Source organism: Camelina sativa, chromosome 1, assembly GCF_000633955.1.
Source record: "Camelina sativa cultivar DH55 chromosome 1, Cs, whole genome shotgun sequence".
NCBI lineage: Eukaryota > Viridiplantae > Streptophyta > Magnoliopsida > Brassicales > Brassicaceae > Camelina > Camelina sativa.
Genome location: NC_025685.1, coordinates 297,934 through 313,851, shown reverse-complemented (window position 1 = coordinate 313,851; position 15,918 = coordinate 297,934). Strand labels below are relative to the sequence as shown.

The window sequence follows — 15,918 nt, the reverse complement described above, 5'->3', positions numbered from 1 at the left end:
ACAAAATTATATGAATATTTTTTAAATAGATATTTGTGATGAATATCCCATACTTTTTTGTATATATGTATGATTTTTGAATTAACTTATCAGATATACGTCCAAATAATATGGATTTATCTGTTTTTATTTACACTTTTTTTATTTGACAGATTTTTAGTTTAATTTTTTTAGCCATTGAAATTTTGGAAACTAATTACTGTTTTGACTAACTAAAGGGGCAAAACATTCAAAATACATACACAATAAATATGTGTTTTCAATTGGTATCAACAGGACCAAAACACTAATTACTGTTTTGACTAACTAAAGGTGCAAATCATTCAAAATATATAATTATCTTTCTTAATTTAATGGTCAATATATTAAATATGTCAACAAAAAAAAACTTAATTGTCATTTGTTTGACTGTGCCATCTTTTTTTATTTTATTTTTAGTTAAGGCTTTAGTTAAGTTAAACAAGTGTTGTTTCTTGTTCAATTATTCACTTTTGGACTTGAGAGTAAATTGAAGAGTTTATGATATTAGGTCTAGCTAAGCTAACCTTATAAAGGATCTATCTTTTAGCTAGCAATGTAATTCATTTTCGGCTTACAATTATTTCTTACTTGATTTACCATAAATGTACCTAAATTCGTGTCTGCGTTTTTAACAGACAGAAAAAAGTCGTATGTGAGGAATTAAAAGTTGGGGATACAAAAACCGAACAATAAATTAATACTTTTTGACCGGAGTGTAAAATCAATAAAGGTGTCAATTAGAATGTAATCAGGCTTTTTTAGCTCATAAGAGCACTATTATTGGTCATACTTGTTTTAGATGTCTCAAAGTTTTTTTTATATAGATATATGTTATTTTTATAACTTAATTTAATTTATTATTCAACACCAATAAGAATACATCTGGCCATTTTTTTTCTCATTATTTTTTGACACTCATCCCCACAGTATGTGGGATGGGAATGCTCTAATGGGAATAATGAATTTTAAAACTGTCCTCGATCTACTTTATTGTGGAACGAAGGAACATTCGCATGTGTGGGAAGCTCAATCTTAGATTTTAAATTTTTACATTCCTTTTAGGCTTTTAGCAGAAGTTCATATACAATAATACGAATTAGTACTTTAATTATAAAAGACACACACCACGGATAATATTCTTTATACAGTACTTCATACTTATGTTGGGATTTGATAAAATTCCAGTGCATTTCCCGGAATAACAAATTTTATCAATAAAGAATAATTGAGATGATTTGTTTACATGTAATTTATAACAATCAAAAATCATTGGAGATTGATCTTAAACGTCGTGGGGAGCTCGTCGATGCACGTTGCGAATATATGTGATCATTGCATTTGCATGCATCGTGAAAAATCCACATAACATCTTCTTTTTATAAAAATCCTTTAAAACATTACAAATGGAATAACCATGAGGTGATGGGCTAGTGGTTCTAATCTAGGTGGAAGAGTCGCCATGTTGGTCTAAGACAGAGATCGATTCTCCCCAAACGCATAATTGTTTAGCTTTATCCTTTTGGCCACATAGGTATGGGCAGTGGGATACCCTCTCTCCAGAGATATTAGTCTCAGATCCCCATAGATATGAGGATTTACTCTCTGAGTTACTAAAAAAAAGAAAAACATTACAAATGGAACGTGAACCTATAATCACTATAATAACAAAAAAATACATTGATTGCTATAGATCTCGCACTGGTATTAGTTGAAAAATATGGAACATGATCGAACGTTTCAATATTTTTCTCAGACAATTAGTTAAACAAAAACCCAACAAATAGTAAGAGTTCAATGGGCTTTTAAAGTTTATGGATTTGGCCCATTGAATAAACCTTCATTAATTATGGATCTTTTTGTGTTTTTTTCCTGAAACCTAATTGGCTTCTTCGTCTTTTCGCGCCGCTCATCTTCTTCTTCTTCTTCTTCCAGATAAAATCGTATTCCTCTGATTTCTCCGTTCTAGAATCACGACTCATAGAAAATGGGCTCACGGCAAGGACCACCGAAGCATCAGAACAAATTCGCCTGGGTTCCCAAAGCCGGCGTCAAGATCAACGAAACGGTAAACAGTTTGCTCTGCTATGAGGTTAACGAAACTGAGTGATTAGTGTAGTTGGATCCTTAATTTTTCTGGAAATTTCTGGTTTTTTTAGGAAGTAGGCGGGAGATTTAGACCATTATCGGAGATAACTGGAGTTTGCTATCGGTGTAGAGAGCAGATAGCTTGGAAACGCCGCTACGGCAAATACAAAACCCTAACTGAAGCCACCAAATGGTATTGTTGATTGAATTTAAAGTGTTCTTTTGTATGTGTCTTTCTCTGTTGAACCTTGTCAATCTTAATCGAACTGATTTGTTTGTTCTTTGTGTTAGTTTTCTTAAAAGAGCGAACTTTTTTTTTTTGGGTTGTTGTTATAGTCAGAAGTGTACTAAGCGAAATGTTCGTCAAGCATACCATAAGTTATGCCCTGGTTAGTGTTTTTTTTTCTTTGTTTTTGTTGGCAATGAAGAAGAATACATCAGTATCTTGTTTTTGAGTTGATGTGTTAATAGTACTAAACTGGTTACAGGTTGTGCCAAGGAGCAAAAGGTGTGTGCGAAGTGTTGTTCCCGTGTTGATCAAATCCTTGGAAGGTAAGTTTAATCTTGAAGAAAGTCTTTCTTTTGCTACTGCTAAGATGCTGGTTTTCTTCTGAGTTAGTTTGGTAGATATGATGTTAAGCTAATGTAGAGGTAATTGTTCGTTTCTCGCAGAGATATTTATGAGGTAGAGGCTGAACAGAAGATGCTTGATGAGGTTAGTCTTTTACTTATTCTGCTTCCAAGTCCTATTTCCTGCTTGCGGGTTTTTTTTTACTGAAATTAAAGATGTTTTTTGGGTTCTCACTGAATTTTTTTACTAAATGTGATGCAGACTATCAAGAATGCTAGGGAAAGGGATCGAAGGACGCTATTACGTGCGGTAAGCTTCTTTAGTTATGTGCCCTTTTTACTACCTATGACTCCAAACAATTAGAGTTATATCTTACATTTAAGAGGGTTTAAGATTTGTAAATGTATATGTTTGTGTTATTAGTCCTAAAGTTGCGTATTTGCATGACACAGATGAACAAAGATAATAAGCCTAAATCAGATGAAGCTACAAGGAGTGATAGTAGCAAGGTCGGCGATGTGTTTCCCTCAACATCCCTTGAAGAATATGCAAACAAGTCAGGAAGAGTTAGCGGGAGTATTGGTCATGGTATTGTATCTGATCATGGCCATGATGATGAAGCGAGTGGACCTGAATCAGATGAGGATCGCACTGGTGATGATGAGCATGATTTGCGAGAAGATAGTGATGCAACTGAGCCATCTCAACTGCAGAAATAAACTCAATTTTGATAGTATTGTGAGATTTTGCAAAACCGGTTATTGTTGTTGTTTCCATAGACTTTACTTTGTGACCTCACTCTGCAATGCAAAGACTAGCAAAGGATCATATTATGGTTGTATCTTGTATGTGATGGGATTTAAACGGGCCTAAATAGTAGTTTCGTATCGGCCCAATTTTCCAACACCAACGTCTCTATCTCTAGTAATGTCTAGAGACAAAAATGTGAACAAGAATGTTTGAAATTGAAAAAGAAATTGCAAATGCTAGCTAAGTGCATTAATGCTTGTGCATTAAGTCAAATTATTACACTTGGCACGAAAAAAAACCATCTCATCGCCCACTAAAGCAGCCTTCTTTTGGCTTTCATTAATCTCTCTCTGTCTTTGCGCACAAAAAAAAAACCCAAAAGCTGGAATTCTCCATTTTCAATGAGCAATTATGAGTTTTTAAACCTCATTAAACTTGGTAGATTAATCTCAAAGATTTCGAAGCTAATTGGTCATTTCTTGTTAATCACTTTGGCTTTATCTCCTAAGCTTTTTTGCTTGACTGTTATAATACGTCGAGCTTCTTCAGTCTTCGTCCTGTCTTGTCACTTGTCAGAGACTTAATATTCAAGAAGAAGACGAGTTTCTTTCTCTCTCTCTCTTTCTCTTCAGAAACAAAAAAATGGGTTTCTTGTGCTCTTCTTCAATCTTCTTCAAGCTCGGAATATCTATAATCTTTCTAGTGTCTTTCTCTTGTTATACTCCTTCAGGTAAGCCGAAAGATTCCATCTTTATTCAAGCTTTTCGCAGTTCATTGTTGTACTTACGAACTAGGGTTTTATTTCGTCTCTGAGTCTGAGTGTAACTTGGCTTCTGGGTTTCGCTCGAAACTGAACAAAGCTTCCTTCCTCCTTTGTTCCCCATGTTTTAATTATTTCTTAAAAAGTTTGCTAGGAGATTGTGTTTATTGAGTTCTGTAAGATAGGAATTGCTTGATGGTTTTGGGTGCATAGAGAAAGAGAGGAGTTACTTCTTTTGGTTTTCAAGGAGCTTATTAGTCTCAAAGAGAAGATCTTTTTGACATTTCAATTTCATCTTCAATGCTCTGTTACTAGAGAAAGAGAGAATCTTTGAGAAAAGTTTACAAAAAAAAATGCGCTTCAATGTATGTGTGAGTCATGGTGTTGCTTTTGGGGTTGTTTCAGAAGCTTATGACCCTTTGGATCCAAGTGGGAACATTACTATCAAATGGGATATCATGACCTGGACTGCAGATGGCTATGTGGTATGTATACATACATTAGCTTCAAATTTTGGGGATTTCTTGACTCTTAATTGTGCATTTAATTAATACCTTGATTCTTTTCACGGTGCAGGCGGTTGTGACAATCTATAATTTCCAGCAATATCGTCACATTCAGGCACCAGGTTGGACTCTTGGATGGTCATGGGCAAAGAGAGAGGTTATATGGGGAATGAATGGAGGCCAAACAACAGAACAAGGAGATTGTTCGAAATTCAAAGGAAACATTCCTCATTGCTGTAAAAAGACACCTTCTGTTGTTGATCTCTTACCCGGTACTCCTTACAATCAGCAGATTGCTAATTGTTGCAGAGGCGGTGTCATCAACTCGTGGGCTCAAGATCCTGCTACTGCTGTTTCTGCTTTCCAGCTCACTGTTGGACAAGCTGGAACCACAAATAAGACTGTTAGGGTACCTAAGAATTTCACTCTCAAGGCTCCTGGACCTGGCTATACTTGTAGCCCTGGGAAGATTGTAAAACCGACTAGATTTATCGGTACTGACAAACGAAGAGTTACACAAGCATTAAGTAAGTTACTCTCTCTCTTGAAATCTACCAAAAGATTATTCAACTTTGAGTGGAATTAAAACTAAGTTTGGGTTTTTCCTTTCTGCTGTGTGACAGTGACTTGGAATGTAACTTGCACATACTCGCAGTTCTTAGCTCAGAAAACACCTACTTGCTGTGTATCACTTTCATCGTTTTATAACAGCACAATAGTTTCTTGTCCGACATGCTCTTGTGGATGCCGAAACACTTCTCAGCCAGGGAATTGTGTAGAGTAAGTTCTTCTCATGGCTTTCATTACCTGAAAATATGTTAACTTGTTTGGCTAATTTTGGTGTCTTGTCTTTCCACTCACAGCCCAAAAGGTCCTCGGATAGCATCGGTCATTCCAAATCCTGGGAAGAACGCATATATACCGCCCCTAGTCCAATGTACACATCATATGTGTCCAGTTAGAATCCACTGGCATGTGAAGGTTAACTACAAGCTGTACTGGAGAGTTAAAGTCACCATCACAAATTTCAACTACAACATGAACTATACACAGTGGAATCTCGTCGTGCAGCATCCTAATTTCGACAATCTCACTCAGACTTTTAGCTTCAACTATAAACCCTTGACTCCTTATGCTTCCATAAGTAAGCACCATCATCAATCAATCCCTTGTTTCCATACAAAGGAACAAATCTTGATGTGTTTTTGTTTTCTTGATGAGTTTTTGTTTTCATTGATATAGATGATACTGGGATTCTCTGGGGAATAAAGTTCTACAATGATCTTTTGATGAAAGCTGGTCCATTTGGTAATGTACAATCTGAGCTACTTTTCCAGAAAGATGCATCAGCTTTCACATTTGAGAAAGGTTGGGCATTTCCAAGAAGAATCTATTTCAATGGAGATAACTGTGTCATGCCTCCACCAGATTCTTACCCTTGGCTGCCCAATACCGGTTCACACAGATCAATTGGTTCTCGGTTTGCAGCAATGGCCTTGTTGTTACTGACTGTGCTCCTACATGGGAACTTGTAAGAAACAAGAAATCAAGAGAGAATTGTTAGCTTAGTGTTTCCTATCGACTGTTGTCTGTACGCTTTACAACGGTTTTATCTTTGTATGATCACTAATTAGATCCAATGATAATAATGGTTACTAGTATACGATTCTTCGTCTCCAGTCTAACTATTAATACCATTCGCGAGTCCTCCACCTAGTGGTGGCAAATGGTGTATGCACTGTGTACTGTGGCAACGAAATAAGAACATTATTAAGCAAAAAATATTGTATAGCAGAAGTCTCCGCATTGATTTAAGGACAAAAAAGATTCAAAGACCACAAAACTCTGCAAGCAAATACACAGAGAGTGAAAGCTTTAAGAAAACAAAAGATTCGTTCTAGAATTGAGCTTTTTCTGGGGATGCAAACGGTTTCTCTTGATAGCTTTTTCAACGAACAGTCAACCCTTGAATTGCTACAGCAGATGATGATGATGCCTGAGAACCTTCCTCGGTTACCTTGTTCGATTCGATTGTAGTTATGATGTTTGAAATGTTGTCCTACAAAAACCCCACAGAAGAATCAGATTCATGAGATGATTTTGTAGTCAAAAGATGCAAAAGTAAGTGTCTTTACCCTCCAAGTCGCAAGCTTTGTTCGAAGAGATTGCCATTGCTTTGTCCCAAATTCACGTTCGGAACAGCGGCTGAAAGATATGAATCAAACCATCAAGTTAAAAATGTCAAGTAGAAATGTATATTAGTACAGAGTTTGTATAGATGTGTGACTTGCCTGACAATTACAACTTGGTTCATCTGATCCATCTTACAATCAATCAATTTCGCAGTTATTGCCCTCACAATCCATAACTCGACCTCCTCTTCGTTTACCTAAAAACACAAAAAACAGTAAGCAACCAAGAGAGTCACAATATTTCAAGTCTTCTGCCAGCAGAGGAGTTTTTTTTTACCTCTAGCGTGTCTTTAATTGAAGCGTAAGGTATTTTGCCAGATTCATCAGAAGCCAAGTCGACTAGTGACAACAATCTCATTTTCGTAAGACAATCTTCATCGACAAGCCCTATAAACACCAAAGGATGCATCAGGAGATCATGCTCAAGAAAAGCAGGAAATGAAATAACGTTTTAACTACCATAGCTTTGCAGAAAATCCGAATTCGCAATTTGGAATTCTGTGTAGGCATTTAGTCTCTGTGTAAGAAAGATCTTCAGAAGCTGGTAAACCGGTGCATATTTAGCATCCTTTTCCAACTGCGCTACGGCTGGCAAGTCCAATAAATCACACTGCAGTTTTTAAAATCATCAATGAGATTTCAGTAAAACATATAAAAGCAGTGTCAGAACAAGAAAGATGAATCTCACACATCCAACACACATTAATACTTTTATGAATTATGATACCTGGAAAATACTGGAAGCTTTGACAAATTCGATAACTGCACGCACAGCCTCCTCCTTAGCTTCATCTAGGCCCTGAGCCTCCTCATTAGAGAAAGTCGCTAGATACTTAGTCAAGAACGTAAGGGATTCTTTCACCAAGCTGGAGTATTAACAGAAAAAACCCATGAGGCTATAGCTATACCTTAACGGAAAACACAAGAAAACCAGAGAGAGAATGACTGATGATCAGGGTTATAAAATACAGATTATGTTGCAGTACCTTTTGTTTTCTCTCAGCACATAAGCAATGGCAAGAAAGAGTTCCCTCTGATGTTTAATGTCGATATTCCACTCTTTCAAGAAGTTATCAATCTTCTTAAAAGAAGAAACTATGTACTCAGTAACCTTGCCATCAACAGCCAGTGTTAGAGCTTTCATGTACACTTGAAAGCGAGCATACGGATGGTCGAGAAGGTTGTAGAGATTGAAGAGGCTACACAAAGACAGGAAAAGAAAATGAGAAGTATGTGTGATACATAAACAAAGCGTTATAATATAAGCTGCAAAGAATCATACATCTTCAAACGCAGTGAAGCTTTGTCACTCGGTTGTTGAGCAACCTTGGAAGATATAACTTTCACCATTTCGAGGAGTTCCTCAGGGCTTTTCACATTCTTAACAAGACTACAAATTATGGTGTAGGTACACTCAAGATCTGAATCAAGAGAGGCAAACAAATGATAAATGAATAAGGAACATACAAAAAGAAGGACACTGTGTTTTAGTAAAAAGAAAATAGGAACACAAACCTTTCTCAGATATCTTGGAAGATACCAATTCAGCAGAAGTTACCATTAAGGTAGCCAATTCAAGCGACTTCCCTGCTCCTATCGACTCCTCAGCCTCCTTACATAGCCTAGTAATTTCTGGTTCTGCAGCCTAAAATGAAGAAGACAAGTTCCAATAAACCAGAGCTAGTTAAGTAGCGTAATCAGAGTAATCTCAGATGGTACGCAACACAATCATGAGCAATGTACAAGTCCAAATAACTACTGCAACAACAACAAAAAAAAGAGGAGTATCGAATTGAGTCTATCAAACCCTAAACCCATACATACACCAATCAGATGCATCAAACGAAACAACATACACTTAATCAAATTTCTCTATTTCCCATCTCCCCCGATGAAATTCTCAAACAAAGGTGTGGTAGAAGTGGTACCTCGGGACCAGCATCGGCCCAGGCGAGCTGGGAAGTGAATCGGACAACAGCGAGAAAAGGATCTTCTTCGGAAGTGGGAACAATCGTCGTCATAGCTTCGCTCCGGTTTCGAATCTTCTCGGCGGCGCTGAAGAACAAAATCCTCAGAAATCAGAACTTGTTTCAGCAAGCCGAGCAGCAGAGAGAAGAAAATGAAAACCCTAATCTATATTTTTTTTTTATCATTTTCGGTTTAGCTAACCGGAACCGAATCCGATTCACAATATTTAACGGTTTAGGCATCGGACGGCTAATAAATTATAATAAAATCCAACGGTGATGATTGAACTCTGGTTCACAAACCCTTATAAAAATCAATCTCTTCATCAGCTAGCATTTGACAAGATTAGGGTTTAAACGCCGCCGTGTTTCGCCGGATCGCCACCGTTGAAGTCAAGATGGTACGTTTTCTCTCTCTCTATGTATCCATCCTTCTTTCTCTCTCTTCTCTACCTTTTGTTTGCCTGATGGATTTCACGATTCCTGATGATCTTAGCCGTCGCACAAGACGTTCATGATCAAGAAGAAGCTGGGGAAGAAGATGAGACAGAACAGGCCAATCCCTAATTGGATCCGTCTCCGTACCGACAACAGGATCAGGTTTATAGATTTTCTAGGTCTTTTTTTCTTGTGATCATTGATAAAGTTACAGACTTTTTGATACTGAGTGAGTTTCATTGTTTCAACTTCACACAGGTACAACGCTAAGCGTAGGCACTGGCGCCGTACCAAGCTTGGGTTCTAGAGCACTGTCGAGACCACAGCTATGACTCAGATTCGTCCGAGTTTCCTAATTGCTTCTCTTGGGTCTTTGACCCCTATAAAGTTTTAGTTTTTTGTTAAGGATTTTTGTTGGCTTTGCTCTCTTAAATCTTAAGACTTGCATAATGCTTGAATATGAATCCTTTCTCCTTCAATATGAATATGAATCTTTTTTTTTTCTGTTTCTCTAATCTTATGCTAGTAATCATATTCAATCTTGATTCTGTTTCTTAGTTTCATTTTGATTTCGATCTCTAGGTAGATCAGTACTTAGTTTATTTCCTTGAAACTTACAGAAAACATTGTCTGATTTTTTTGTAACAACACAAAGAATTAGATCTCAAAGGCAAACATCAGAATTGAATCACACACAGGGGTTCACAGAGGGATAAAGCCACACTTTTGATGATTTACACAAATCCGAGTTATCGGATACACAAAAAGTAAACTTGATTATTTGTTTCCAGATCCAGCAGGACTTGGTCCTCCAAACAGGTAACCAAGAGAAGATCCTCCACCAGGAGCTGCATGAACCTTAGTAGATGGCCTGTCCTGTTCTCATCAACACATTTTTTTTTTTTTGGGGTTTGTCAGTTTTCTCTCTAAATCAGAATCAAACTCTTCTTCTTGAATCTCAAAACGTGAAAAATCTCTGACTTACCGTGAGAAAGTTTCCACAGTTTTGGCCTTCTGATCTGAAGTAGTTATTAGGGCTTCCTCTAACACCAGCAGATGTCTTCTTGTTGTCAGTCACCGTAGTAGTCGTGGTGGTAATCGGTCTCCCTCCGGTTCCATCGGTGGTAGTTGTGGTGGTCGTAGTCGTAGTAGTCCCCATTGCGGCTGCGGCGGTGGAAGAAGGCTGACCGGAACCAAAGAGATAGCCGAGAGAACTTTCATTAACACCATTGTTCACTCCTCTTGCTTTACCCATCTTGCAAGATCTGAATTGTGGAAATGGTTTAAGTTTGTTTATTAATCAGATCAGTACATTAAAGATGGAGAAAGATCCAAAAAAAAAAAGAGATTACCGTTGAATCATTAAAGATACACGTTGTAATAAGAGAGATCTATCTATCTAAAGGAAAGGATTGATTTTTTTACCTCTCTGTCTCTGTAGTCTGTAGTCTGTAGTCTGTAGTCTGTAGTAGTATCTTCTGCTCTCTACTTCTTCTTTCTTCTTCAACGATTGGCCGCAAATCAAGGAAGAGAGAAACAGTTGGAAATGGATATGCACTGAGCCACTCAGAGAGGAAGAAATGACACAACAAAAGTATTCCAAAATGGGCTTAAAGGGGCCTTCTTTGGGCTTACGTAATACCATAGACATAGAACAAAAGTTTTGCGCATAGGTTGTTGGAATTTTTTTTTTTTTTTTTTTGTAGAAAATCATTAAAATCACACACACACAAAAACTATAACATGCTTTTGAAGAAACAATTTCTTTATAAAACCAAAAAGGAAAAGTAGGCGAGAATAATGAGATGCATTTTCTTTTGAAAATTTCTGACACGAGAAACTAACCACAATGTGTGAACCCATGACTTTGAGGATCATCATCATCATTCATCATCATCATCATCATCATCATCCTACGGAGGAGATTTCCTAGTTGACTCTACTGAAGATTTTAATTGATGTTGAAAGATGCCAATGAAATTAAAAAAGAAAATTCTCACCCTCTCTTTTGCTTTTTTTCATTTTGCGCCCATTCTCTCCTTTTTTCAAAGTACAAGACTTATCTCTTTTAATTTGGTCGACCTTAAAAGTTTGATTCCTATATCTTTACATCTTTTATTTACATGTACTATAATATATATGTGATTATGTGAATGTGAATTAAGGAATGAAACTTTGGTTTACAAACATGCTTTGTTAGCAGAATATATATATAGTTTCCTTGCCAAAGAAAAGAAAAACCAATGTTAACATATATTAAAAAAAAAAAAACTTATGTTTCGTTAACTACACATTGAACAAGGATAATAAAAAAGATAAGAAACGCAAAAAAGTTGCATCATTTGTTATTGGCAGAGAAAGCATACGATACTCTTACATGGTTTCCATACTTCGATCGTCTTTATGGTTACATTTCTTTTTCCACATGTGTTGAACAGAATTATTAAGGACATTTCTAGAGAAGCACATTTTAACAAACTCCAAGGTACATGCACTTGAAAGCTTTAATTACCTTATGGGTTTAGAGAGTTAAGGCCCATCTGACGACTGGCACAACTCCAGGATTATAAGATTTTTTTCTCTTCTGCTAAATGATACTAAGTGAATAGACCTATTAAATCGAAGAACAGTACGTATATTGGAACCGAATAGTAGTATATATATTGAAAATATGAGTCATGAATCTCTTCGTAAAACTTAACACTTTTACGTGTGTGTGGATGTTAATTAAGACCAACGTCAATTAAAGACCGATGAGCGATGACCTCAAAAATAGCGATTGTTATATCGGACTTCTTTTTATTTTGGGTCTTCCCTAATCTTAGATCCGTCGTATGTGGCATTAAATTATAGTTGTTATAGTTAATTTGTAATCATGATGAAGAAAGGAATCTTGACTTAGCTCCTCGTTAACTATCTAAATCTGTAGAGTATATATATAGATTTAGTACTACAAATAATTTTCATTGTTTATAGGACGAAAGATGATAATAAACTTAAGCTTAGTGATTAGTTTTCTGAAAGCACTTACGTAAACTAGTACTATATATTAGTCAGATGACTACTAATCTAGTCAAATATGTGGGCATGAATATAGCCAGAAAAATCCACTAATAAATTCACGCTGAATTGTGATCCCTTAGTTTTCTTACAAAAATTTCTATCAAACTACTTCCCTGAAACATTTTTTTCGCAACTAATTTATAGAAAAAGCATATGACACTCTTTTACCTCTCTATCAAACAACACATAAACTCCAAAATAATAACAATAATATTTTTAATTATAGCAATATATATATATATATAACGATACATATGTAATTATAATATGTTCATGCATGTAATTATAATTTCTTCCAAATGGTACATATAATTACGCAAAGATGTGTATGTAACGTTGGCAGCCAAAATCAAAGGAGAGAAGCCCCACATAAATTAATGGTGAAATTAAACAAATGTTGGATGGGTGGGTGATAAGTGGGATCATGTGCCAATAATTGAACAATAGATAAATTGAACAGAAACTTAACGTAAAAGAATACACACTTAACTTTTAGGATTGGTTTTAAGTTAACTATTATTATCATTTAAAATGCGTTTTGCTTGGTTGGTTCCCTATCAACTCTAACACTCAAGCCACTTACCCAAATGCTTCATGTGATTTGTTCCCTTTGTCTTTTCTTTTTCACTTGTCCATTATCTTCCATTTTTTTCTCTTACTATTGACTCTTATTTTTCTATCGATTACTTTCATCATAAGGAAAAGAAAAAAAAGTTTATATAACTGATCAAACAGTACTCTAAAGTTTGTATGCCGTGTATATAAGTCTTTCCGATATATTAGAGAATTAAGTTAGTTTAGTTACCTCATTTCTTCTAATTAATTTTCATTTTACAGTTTAACATTTTAATTATCGCACAGTCTATTTTGCATGGATCTTAGCAAATAAATGTTTTTTTTTTATTGATGTAGATATGTATCAACTTGGAAAACAAAAAAAGATCCAAAACTTGTGCTCCCTAAATTTGAATCCACACATTCTCTCGTTTCCAAAACGTATAACAATGAAAGGTTATTTAGTAATGATAACAAAATTGTTATTAAAAAAACAACAAAGAATTGATTTCTCTTCATCACATTGTAATTGTAACAAACTAACAATCGTAACATTTGCTGTGTTTTTCCGCATGATATATGTCTAATTTTTAACCAAAAATAGTAAAAATACAATCAACCAATTAAGATACTGCATGAAATCTACCATATAATACCAGTAAGTCAGTAACAGCAAACTTAAATATAACTGTGCTTATCTTATATAATCGTGTCATTACTCATAAACAAAAAACGGGTATCCCAAAATGTTGTAAGGGACAAAAATATATACTGAACTCGCATGAATTGAAAAATTACCAAAGAATTCAAACCATCAAATCATCATAAAGAAAGGTAACGCGTTTGATAAATTGATTATGGTACAATATTTGAAACCAAACCTAGCTAATACCCATGTGTAATAGTATATTCCATGGTACTTCCAAGGTCAAATCAAATTAATTTTGTTTTTATATTAGCAAACATTATTATTTTTAAATAGAAAATAAATAGATAAGAAGAAGTCCTCCACAAACCCCACCTGGTTCACAGCACATTGTGGAACAAAGCACGTGATATGCCCACAAGCTTTTTGTGATTAGTACATCTAAGGACATAAAACCCTCAAATCAACCAAGACAAAAGAACTAAACGACGACGACTTTATTAAATACTATATAATAATAATTTCCTTCCTCATTTTATATGCTCTAGATTCCTTAGTTTCTAAAAAATCACATGCAAAAAGTTATTACATCATCTTAAAGCTAATTTATAATATACATTATTAAGCAACCGACTAATTAATATTTTTCAATAATCAGAAAGTAATCAACCTTCCCATCGATCTAATTAATAATAGTTCTTCAGTATTTTTTATACACTTGTTGTCCACAAAATTTTGAAAAATCATTCACTGCATAAATCATCACCCTAGTCGATTCGATTTGGGAATCACATAGTATATAACAGGCTAGCTAGAGTAAGTAACTATTCCTGGCTATAAATTAATTGTGTTGATTTGACGCATACTCTTTAACAACAGGAAAGAGATGTATGAGTAAAAGTAGTTGGGGGGGCTACTCGTTTTCCTTGCACAATAATTTCTTAGCAGCCATCTTTTTTTTCCGATCAAACTTCATATACTAAGTTATTGGAGATGACTTTTTTCGAGAGAGACCCAATTAGATTCCGACGAGCTTACATGGGAAAAGCAGAAATCTCGTGCTCTTGCACATTTTGCAAGTTTATCGGCACGGATATTATCTTCTCAAGGAATATATCTAATACTAAATTTAACAAATCTATCTCTGAAATGAATAAAATTCTTCAATTCTGATGAGAAGGTCGGCCAATCTTCAATATTAGACATCATTGTTAGGAGGTCTAAGCAATCCGTAGCAAAGAGAGCTTTATCTAAGTTCAAGGCCAGAAGGCACTCCATAGCCCAAACAAGAGTGTCTAACTCCGCATGTAAGGGGGATAGGTTTCTACGCGAACCTTTAAGCCCCATGTGCAAGAATCTAGCTCTAAAAGAAGCAATCCAGCCGTGTCCACTCTTATCTACCTCTGCGTGCCAAGATCCATCTATAAAACATACAAGGCAATCTTGTGGGATTTGGGTCGATATGCCCGCTTCTACTAACCCTGATGGTATGTCTCTATTATTTTCTCTTCTCCAAACTTCTTCTTCTTGGATGACTTTCTCTAGAGTATCTTGCGGAGATTCGGATATATTTTCAAAAACTGTCTTGTTTCTTGCCTTCCAAATGTACCACATCATCCAAGGGAACGTCCTCAAGTTTTGATCACTTGCACCAAAGTCTCTACCACGCCCATATAGAAAATCGAGGTTGCTATATAGAGAAGATGAAGGGAACACCATAGGATGGGAAGGGATTGTCGATAAGGTCCATACTTGACGTGCAGGGGGACATTCAAATAACATATGATTTATAGTTTCCTCCTCCGCTCCACATCTAGGACAATCTTTAACTCTACCAATATGGCGATAATCCAGGCGTTGACATGTAGCCAAGCACCCAATCACATATTGCCACAGAAAATGCTTAAGCTTTCGTGATGTTTTTAACTTCCATGTTTGCGCCTTGAGTATTGTAACACTTGGCTCCTGAAAAGGGAGGTCGCAAACAAGGCAAGAGATAGCTCTCGCGGCTTCGTACCCAGATTCAACGGTATAATTCCCGGACTTTGTTAAGGTCCAAGAATAATCGTCCCTTGAGGCAATTAAGCTCGGTTTGATTCCCAAAATAAGGGCAATTTCTTTCGGGGGGAAAAGTTCCCGAAGACGCTCTAGTTTCCACGTTTTTGTATTAAAATCGATCAAGGTGTTAACACATATCAAGGGATTTCTCTCAATATTTAATCCTTGTGGCGGCCGCGCAGGAGTATCTGGGATCCACGGTTCAGTCCAGATGCACGTGTTGAACCCCGAAGTTATGGTCTTACGGATTCCATACGAGAGAACATGTTTTGCCGCCAACATGCTCCTCCAACCATATGAAGGTCG

General features: G+C 36.1%; 5 protein-coding genes across 7 annotated transcripts; 3 read left to right on the top strand and 2 right to left on the bottom strand.

The window, feature by feature from the left end:
* On the top strand, positions 1,893 to 3,564 carry LOC104740997 (uncharacterized protein C9orf85 homolog). Of its 2 annotated transcripts, none has more exons than XM_010462830.2 (7): positions 1,893 to 2,086; positions 2,178 to 2,299; positions 2,443 to 2,495; positions 2,595 to 2,658; positions 2,779 to 2,821; positions 2,939 to 2,986; positions 3,130 to 3,525. In XM_010462830.2, the coding sequence occupies exons 1-7, from the start codon at positions 2,006 to 2,008 to the stop codon at positions 3,394 to 3,396; spliced, it is 678 nt and encodes a 225-aa protein (XP_010461132.1). In that variant the 5' UTR covers positions 1,893 to 2,005; the 3' UTR covers positions 3,397 to 3,525. The 2 variants fall into 2 exon arrangements, with proteins under 2 accessions (XP_010461132.1, XP_010460417.1); XM_010462115.2 differs by having other exon boundaries at positions 1,910 to 2,086; positions 2,398 to 2,495; positions 3,130 to 3,564.
* On the top strand, positions 3,784 to 6,354 carry LOC104740116 (COBRA-like protein 1). The gene is made up of 6 exons (XM_010461006.2): positions 3,784 to 4,157; positions 4,593 to 4,672; positions 4,764 to 5,220; positions 5,317 to 5,473; positions 5,557 to 5,837; positions 5,936 to 6,354. The coding sequence occupies exons 1-6, from the start codon at positions 4,070 to 4,072 to the stop codon at positions 6,226 to 6,228; spliced, it is 1,356 nt and encodes a 451-aa protein (XP_010459308.1). The 5' UTR covers positions 3,784 to 4,069; the 3' UTR covers positions 6,229 to 6,354.
* Positions 6,442 to 9,010, bottom strand: LOC104739251 (eukaryotic translation initiation factor 3 subunit M). Its single transcript, XM_010459920.2, has 10 exons — positions 8,814 to 9,010; positions 8,401 to 8,530; positions 8,168 to 8,306; positions 7,872 to 8,084; positions 7,613 to 7,751; positions 7,345 to 7,495; positions 7,163 to 7,272; positions 6,985 to 7,082; positions 6,829 to 6,898; positions 6,442 to 6,752 (listed from the first exon to the last, which is right to left on the bottom strand). The coding sequence occupies exons 1-10, from the start codon at positions 8,904 to 8,906 to the stop codon at positions 6,642 to 6,644; spliced, it is 1,254 nt and encodes a 417-aa protein (XP_010458222.1). The 5' UTR covers positions 8,907 to 9,010; the 3' UTR covers positions 6,442 to 6,641.
* On the top strand, positions 9,157 to 9,790 carry LOC104738418 (60S ribosomal protein L39-2-like). The gene is made up of 3 exons (XM_010458847.2): positions 9,157 to 9,253; positions 9,349 to 9,452; positions 9,549 to 9,790. The coding sequence occupies exons 1-3, from the start codon at positions 9,251 to 9,253 to the stop codon at positions 9,595 to 9,597; spliced, it is 156 nt and encodes a 51-aa protein (XP_010457149.1). The 5' UTR covers positions 9,157 to 9,250; the 3' UTR covers positions 9,598 to 9,790.
* On the bottom strand, positions 9,872 to 10,910 carry LOC104736394 (protein SPIRAL1-like 3). Of its 2 annotated transcripts, none has more exons than XM_010457431.2 (3): positions 10,716 to 10,910; positions 10,276 to 10,555; positions 9,872 to 10,166 (listed from the first exon to the last, which is right to left on the bottom strand). In XM_010457431.2, exons 2-3 carry the CDS (start codon positions 10,543 to 10,545, stop codon positions 10,068 to 10,070), a joined length of 369 nt encoding a protein of 122 aa, XP_010455733.1. In that variant the 5' UTR covers positions 10,546 to 10,555; positions 10,716 to 10,910; the 3' UTR covers positions 9,872 to 10,067. The 2 variants fall into 2 exon arrangements, with proteins under 2 accessions (XP_010455733.1, XP_010455021.1); XM_010456719.2 differs by having other exon boundaries at positions 9,876 to 10,166; positions 10,643 to 10,732.